Raw genomic sequence first — 7,990 nt, 5'->3', positions numbered from 1 at the left:
ACACATTGTGTAAAAAGTGTATAATTTTATTGTAGTCAAACCTTTAACATTTCATCAAGATAAATATTACACCAATAAATATCAATAAATTAAAATAAATAAACAAATATAGAAAAATATCAAGACATTCCTTCTTCTTCATCAGTCACCTAGCTGCAAATCGCTTGTTTACAGCAACACAAGGTAACATCTTTTAAAATATAATTTTTTTAAATAAATAGATGGTCTTTTAAATAAATATTAATTGTTGCCAGTCTCTATTAAACATGTCTTTGGAAAGTCTTCAGTTTCTTCTTCTGATTTGTGCCGTTATGAAAAGGATCTGTTGTAAACGGGCCCTGGTCTCAGCGCGGATTATTTCCCAGGCGCAGACACTGAATCTCTGAAAAAGAGAAATATTCAGGAAAATACATTAGAGAATGAACAGATTTAAATTGGGTGAAATGAACTATCTGTCAGTAACCAAACAGTCAAATATCAATTGTCCCACCTTCTGTTTGAGAAATTTTCTCAGTTTCCTGAAGTATTTGTGAATGGCGGCGTTTCTCCTGGGCCTGGACTCTGAGCCCGGTTTCTTGACACATTCCTCCAGCTCTTCGAGCTGCCGATCCAGGAGAAGCCGGAAGTTTTCCACCTTGTCCTGGGGCCATGTGACTGAGTCCAGGTTCATGCTGTAGATCTTGATGAAGTGACGCAGTGTCTGATGGACAATCTGGATCCTGTCCTGGTTCTGAGCAAAATACACACAAGGACATTAGAGGGGGTCTGTTCCTATTTCACCGGCCCGATATTGGGCAAACCTAACAGCCCATCACCGCAGCTCAGCTATTTCCCATTTTAATGATGGTGTAAATGTGTAAAGTGTCTGAATTTAAAACCACAGCCGAGAGATGTTTTTTCTTTTTCAAAAATTTAAGCTACGGCACATGGATTGATGTTGGCAATATTACTGGGTTAATACATAACTGGTTCCTACCACATTCCGCTGTGGGCTAATTTAACCCCTTTAGAGCGGTTATGGACAAGGACACGGAACAATGAAACATGAAAATACTCAACTGCAGGAGAACTAATTTCAGTGAGTTGAAAGGGGATCTGGCCCAGGTGGATTGGATTTAAAGATTGGCAGGTAAAACAGTAAATGATCAATAGGGGCCTTCAAAGAGGAGATAGTTTGGATACAGACTCGACACATTCCCATTTGGGGGAAAGGAAGGGCATCCAAAGCTTGAGGTCCCTGGATGGCTAAAGATATGGAGATAAAACTTAAACAAAAAAAGGAGGCTTATTATAACTACCAGTATGATAATAAAGTGGAGAACCAAGCTGAATACAGAGTACAGGGGAGGACTGAAAAAGGAAAAAAAGGGGGCAAAGAGAGTATATTGGAACAGATTAACGGGTAACATAAAAGTCTTTCATAAGCAAATAAATAGTAAAAGGGTAGTTAATAGAATGGTGGAACTGATCAGGGACCAAAAAAGGAGATCTTGTGGTGGCAGAGGGAATGGCTGATGGACTGAACGAGTACTTTGCATCTTTCTTCAAAAAAGAAGGGGATGCTGCCAATATCAAAGTAAAGGAGGAAGGAGTAGAGAAATTGGATAGGATAAAAATAGATTAAAAGGAGGTACTTAAAAGATAAGCAGCTTTTAAAATAGAGAAGTCACCCGGTCCAGATGGGACGCATTCTAGGTTGCTGAGGGAAGTAAGGTTGGAGATAACGGAGGCTCCAGCCACAATCTTCCAATCCTCCTTAGATATGGGAGCAATGCCAGAGGACTGGAGGATTGCAAATGTTACAAAAAAGGGGGAGAGGGATAAACCCGGCAACAACAGGCCAGTCAGCCTATCAATGGTGTAGGGGCAACTTTTAGAGACAATAAAATTAGACAAAATTAATTGTCACTTGGAAAAAAATCGGTTAATAAATGACAGGCAGCATGGATTTATTAAAGGCAAATTGTGTTTAAGTAACCTGATTGAGTTCTTTGATGAAGTAAGAGAGAGTTGATGAGGGTCGTGTGGTTGATGTTGTGTATATGGACTTTAAAAAGGCATTTGATAAAGTATCACATAGTCGACTTGTTAACAAAACTGAAGCTCATGGGATTAAGGGGGTAGTTGCAGCATGAATGTAAAATTGGCTAAGGTACAGTAAGAAGAGAACAGTGGTGAACGGTTGTTTTTCAGACTGGATGGAAGTGTAAAGTGGTGTTCCCCAGGAGTCAGTGTTAGGACCGCTGCTCTTATTGATATATTTTAATGTCCTGGACTTGCGTATATAGTGCACAATTTCAAAGTGTACAGATGACATGAAACTCAAGACTGTAGGAAACAGTGAGGAGGATAGTAACAGACTTCAGGACAACATAGACAAACTGGTGAAATGGGCAGACACATGGCAGATGAAATTTAACACAGAGAAGTGTGAAGTGATGCAGTTTGGTAGGATGAATGAGGAGAGGCAATATAAATTAAATGTTACAATTTTGAAGGGGGACGGGAACAGAGAGGCCTGGGGGTTTACGTACTCAAATCTTTGAGATGGCAGGACAAGTTGAGAAGACTGTTAAAAAAGTTTACAGGATCCTGAGCTTTAAAAACAGATGCATAGAGTACAAAAGCAAGGACAATGTGTTTTACCTTTATAAATCAATGTTTCAGCCCCAGCTGTAATATTGTGTCCAATTCTGGGTACCACTCTTTAGGAAGGATGCCAAAACCTTAGAGATGGTGCAGCAGAGATTGACTAGAATGGTACCAGGGATGAGGGACTTCAGGTATGTAGAGTGACTAGAAGATCGGGAGTTGTTCTCTTGAGCAGAGATGGTTAAGATAAGTTTTAATAGAGGTGTTGAAAGGGTTTTGATAGAGTAAATAAGGAGAAACTGTTTCCAGTGGCAGATGGGTCAGTAACTAAAGGGCACAGATTAAAGGCAATTGGCAAATGAACCAGATGCGAGATGATAAGAAATGTTTTTATGCAGCGAGTTGTTATGATCTGGAATGCACTGCCTGAAAGGGTGGTGGAAGCAGATTCAATGATAGCTTTCAAAAGGGAACTGTATCAATTGAAGGGGCATATTTTTCAGGGCTGTGGGGAATGGGCAGGAGAATGGGACTAATTGGATTGCTCTTTCAAAGACCTGACACAGGCACGATGGGCAAAATGGCCTCCTTCTGTGCTGGATCATTCTATGAATCTATGATTTAACCTGCCCGTGATGATGCATACCACATAGCCAATCATCGCAGTTTAGGAGTGAGATGATAAGACGGAGTGAGATGAATACAGGGAGTCAGATAGTTAAAGGAAATGGAATTATTAGGAGTGAGATGGTTGGATGGATTGAGGAGGTTAGACGGAGTAAGATAATTCGAGGGAGTGAGATAGAGAGAGTGAGCTGGAGCGAGTGAATATTTCTGCCATTTTCACATCAATGGGCGGCCAACACGGGGTTTGAATTTCCTGATTAAGGTTCTGATGAGGTTGTTGATCTTACTCATAGTTTCCATCAAACTCTTGCTTGAATAATATAAAATAATATCCAGTGTTCGCTCACCTGTAAACCCCCTGAAAGTTTCACCAGGTTCAAGGACTTGGTTTTCAGCGAGAGCCTCTCGTTAACACACTGACGGGGAAAGGGACCGCCCTGAAACAGAAGATCATCACCGTCACAGACAGCCCAGAGAGAGAAATACAGGAGAATCAGTGACTTTTAATTGAATAAAGTTATAAAACGCCAAACTATTTCTCCTGATATGAGTTTTTACAACAAACCGGCCTTGTGTGTTTCGAATCCGGCTCTGCATGCTGTTTAAACACATCATTTCATTCAGTTTGTTGAGATTCTGTGTGTTTCGAACTTGCGGTAACTGCAGCCTCTCGCAGACCAGACTCAAGGTCCAGGACAAGACCCACACAATGCAACATCTCCAAATACTCGCCAAAACCATGCTCAAACGACCCAGGGTAAAGAGCCGATCTGAAGGATCAGAAACTGAGCGACCGCCGGAGCTGCCGAGTCCTGTGGGTGTCCCCCTCTCCCCTCAGTGTCTCTTCTGTTCTCCCACCCCCACCCCCGCCGAGTCTGATTCTCCCTCCCGCAATATAATTACCCCTCTCAGTGTTTCAGTGTTTCATTTCCTTTCTACCCTCGGGGTCTGATTGCTCCCTTCCCTCAACATCAGATTCTCCCTTTCCAGACAATATTGGTTTCCCTCTACCCTCAGTCTCTGATTCTCCCCTCTCTATATCAGGATGTCCCCCCCCCCCCCCACCCAGGGCCTGATTTCCCCTCTCCTCTGTATCTGATTCTCCCACTCTCCATTTGGTCTCATCTCCACCATCCCTCCGTTTCTGTTTCCCACTCAAACCATCATTCCCCTCTTCCCTTAATATCTGATTCCCCTCAATCTCGATTTCTCCCACCCCTCAATATCTGATTCCCTCTCTTTCCTCAATTCATGACTTCCCGTCTCCTCAGTATCTAGTTCCCATTCTCTCCTCAGATCTGATTCCCTCCTTAATATCAGGGTACCCCACTCCTCACTGTTCGGTTTTCGTTCTCCTCAGATCTGATTCCCTCCTTCACTTAGAATCTGATTCAACTCCCCCGGGGTCTGATTCAATCTCCCCCCTCAATATAAGATTACCCCCCCCCCCCTTCAGTCATTCACTTCCTTTCTCCACTCCATATCTTATCTGTTCTACCGATAGAATCTGACTCAACCTCCCCTCAATATAAGATTACCCCCCCCTTCAGTCATTCACTTCCTTTCTCCACTCCATATCTTATCTGTTCTACCTATAGAATCTGACTCAAACTCCCCTCAATATAAGATTACCCACCTCATCAGTTTTTCAGTTCCCTTCTCCCCTCATGGTCTGATTCCACGTCTTCCATCAGGATCACGTTCCCTCTCCACTCAGCCCCTGATTCCCATCTCTTCTTTACCCGATTCTCCCTGTCGCCTCAAGGTCTAATTCCTCTGTTCCAACCAGGGGTCTAATTACCCCTCCAGGTTTCAGGGAACTCTTGCTGTAGGACACTATCAATGAGTGTACCGAGTGTAACAGTAGAGTCACTCTAACCATAAAGACGTCAAATTCATACAGAAGACTCAGTTGATATTAATTGGACAAAGTTACAAAACCCCAAACTATTTCTCCTGATATAACTTTTCATAACAAACAGACCCTGTATAGTTCGGTTCCGACTTTTGATGCTGTTTAAACTCACCATTTCATTCAGTTTCCCCAGAGTCTCTCTGTTGAGAACTTGCTGTAACTGCAGCCTCTCACAGCCCAGACTCAGGGTCCCGGAAAACAAGACCCACACAATCCAAAATCTCCAAACACTCGCCAAATCCATGTTCAACCGACCCATGGGTAAAACGCCGATTTGAAGGATGAGAAACTGAGCGGATCGCGGTTCAGCTCCGAAAACGGTTCTGAATGAAACTCTGGAAGTCGAAATGTCGCCGCTTGTGATCCCGGAGCGGTTGCCTGAACTGCCGAGTCCTGTGGGTGTGCGGCTGGATACTGCTGGGAGCTCTCACTGCCATGCTGTCGGCTTTAAGAGGAGAGACTGGGAATGTTTGGATTACATTCGAAAAGTGAAATCTGGCCGCAGGAGAGCAATAATTTGTGCGGTTCCTTTCTGAGGTGAGGAATCCAAAAGCTGGAGATTCGTGAACCAGCGACTGGAAAATCCCCCATCGAAGATCACAACCAGCGCTCGGTCCCAGCTCAATGTTGTCTGGATTCGAATCAAGGGAGCACTGAAGTGGTGTCGGGGGCAGAGTCTGTATTGGGGGAGTGCGGACATGTATTGGGGGCTGTATTTTATAATCCGGGTTATAGTGACACCGACAGCGGTGATCCCGGTGCCGCGGCTTTTAGTGCTGACATTCGGCTCCATGGAGAGCGATTCCCTTTTAAATCCACTCTCTCCCCGGTGTGCTCACATCGTGCTTTTACCGTTCACACTTCGCGGGCTGGACATTGCAGAGAGCCCGGCTCACAGTGCAGGGTCACGGTTTGATGCTGTCTGTCCGATTCCCCTGTCGGAGATTCTGCTCTTTCAGTAGAAAAAGTTCCTCATTTCTCGGTTGTTTTTTTGGAGGTTTCTTGAGATTTTGTTCTCCAAGAATATTTAATCTGCTCGGACTCTGAATCCGAAGGAAGAACCGACTCCTTTTCTTTCATCGTTTCTTTCTTTTCTCTCTCCCGGGAAAGTGTCCGTGTCAGTTTGTGTGTGAAAATGAGCCTTGTGTCAATTTCACCGAAAGCGAAAGTGCCTCAGGGAAAGTGACGAGTCTCGTCATTTCCGAAATTGAGGAGTGTTTGTAAACAGAACGGATCACCCTGAGAGGGAGTGAGGAGGAGCTGGGAAAAGGTTTGGGATATCCGGGATACCCCGGTTACTCGGGAATATCACAAAATCACTCTCAGCTGTAACTACAAACAAAAACTTCTCCATGAGTGAATCTGGGACCGAATCTCACCAGCACCACCTGTGGACAGCGGCAGTGAGTGATTTGGGCTTGAATTAAACAATCACATGACAGCAACTTAAAGAGATACTGTTTTGGTGAAAACCTTTTCATCAAATCGTTTAGTTTTTGATTGACCTTCTAAGGCTGGGGATCAATGGTTATCGGGAGAGCTAAGAGTAAAACTGAAATGTAGTAATTGCCTATAAAATAGGCTAATGTTTTAATAATTATTTAAAGTTCAGAAGGGAGGCGAAAAGGGGATCAGGAAGTGTAAAAGGGAGTCTGAAAAGCACTGGTGGGCAACACACACGGAGGATGAAACGTTAATGTGGCTGAAAGATGAAAGGATTGGAGGGTGGCATGAAATAGTAAGTCCCTTTCTTCTTAACTCAGCTATAGGCCAATTTATGGAGTCCACAATCTGGGAAGAAATTTATGAATACTTGAAAAGACATGGGGTCATTCGGGGCAGTCATCATGAATCTGTAATGGACAGGTTGTGTTTGGATAATTATTTAACTTTTTCAAGGAAGTCACAGATATAAATAAAGAAATGTAGTCAGAGTTATAGTTATAGATTTTCAAAATGTGTAGGATAAAATGTCACACAAGTGATTTTCATTCCCACTTTCCACTGATTCCCCTCCCCACTCATTGCCTGATGTCCCTTCCACTCATTGTCTCATTTTCCCTTCTATCGTCCCTGACTGATCCTCCAAATCCCCTCCCCACTAGGTATCTCGGAATTTCCTTTTCTACTTAATGCCTTCAATTTTAGAATGGATATGAAAGTAAGAAAGTTATGCTGAACCTTTATAAATCACTGGTTAGGCCTCAGTTGGAGAATTATGTCCAATTCTGGGCACCATACTTAAGAAGAACGTCAAGGTCTTAGAGAGGGTGCAGTGGTGATTGACTAGAATGGTATCAGGGATGAGGGACATCAGTTACATGGAGAGACTAGAGAAGCTGGGGTTGTTGTCCTTAGAGCAGAGAAGGTTAAGAGAAGAATAATATAGATGTTCAGAATCATGAACGGTTCTTATGGAATAAATGTGGAGAAACTGTTTCCAATGGCAGACGTGCTGAAGCCTGGAGGACCCCCCTCGATTGCTATTTAAAGGGACTATGCAGGATTTACAGGTTAGTGGCTGGATTATTGCTTCTTGCTGCCGAGACATTTGTAACTGTTTTTGGAGGTCTCCTAGCCTTGAATACTAGGATCCGGGGACATAGCCTAACATTTAGAGCCTGAGTGTGCAGGAGTGAAGTTAGGAAATGCTTCTACACGCAAAGGGTGGGAGATGTTTGGATCGCTCTTCTGCAAACGGCAGTTGATGCCAGCTCACTTGTGAATGTTAAAGCTGATATTGATAGATTTTTGTGAACCAAGGGTATGAAGGTATATGAGGCTAAGGCAGGTACATGGAGTTAGGTCACAGGTCCACCATGATCTCATTGAATGGTGGAACAGGCTTGAGGGGCT

At 43.5% G+C, this 7,990-nt stretch overlaps 1 protein-coding gene across 1 annotated transcript; it reads right to left on the bottom strand.

The window, feature by feature from the left end:
- Positions 1-254: 254 nt before the first annotated feature.
- On the bottom strand, positions 255-5,378 carry LOC137300177 (interferon alpha-A-like). Its single transcript, XM_067969255.1, has 4 exons — positions 5,247-5,378; positions 3,567-3,656; positions 491-730; positions 255-382 (listed from the first exon to the last, which is right to left on the bottom strand). The coding sequence occupies exons 1-4, from the start codon at positions 5,376-5,378 to the stop codon at positions 284-286; spliced, it is 561 nt and encodes a 186-aa protein (XP_067825356.1). The 3' UTR covers positions 255-283.
- Between the last annotated feature and the right edge of the window lie 2,612 nt (positions 5,379-7,990).

Source organism: Heptranchias perlo, chromosome 30 (assembly GCF_035084215.1).
Source record: "Heptranchias perlo isolate sHepPer1 chromosome 30, sHepPer1.hap1, whole genome shotgun sequence".
Classification (NCBI taxonomy): domain Eukaryota; kingdom Metazoa; phylum Chordata; class Chondrichthyes; order Hexanchiformes; family Hexanchidae; genus Heptranchias; species Heptranchias perlo.
This window is presented reverse-complemented; position numbering and strand designations above follow the sequence as displayed.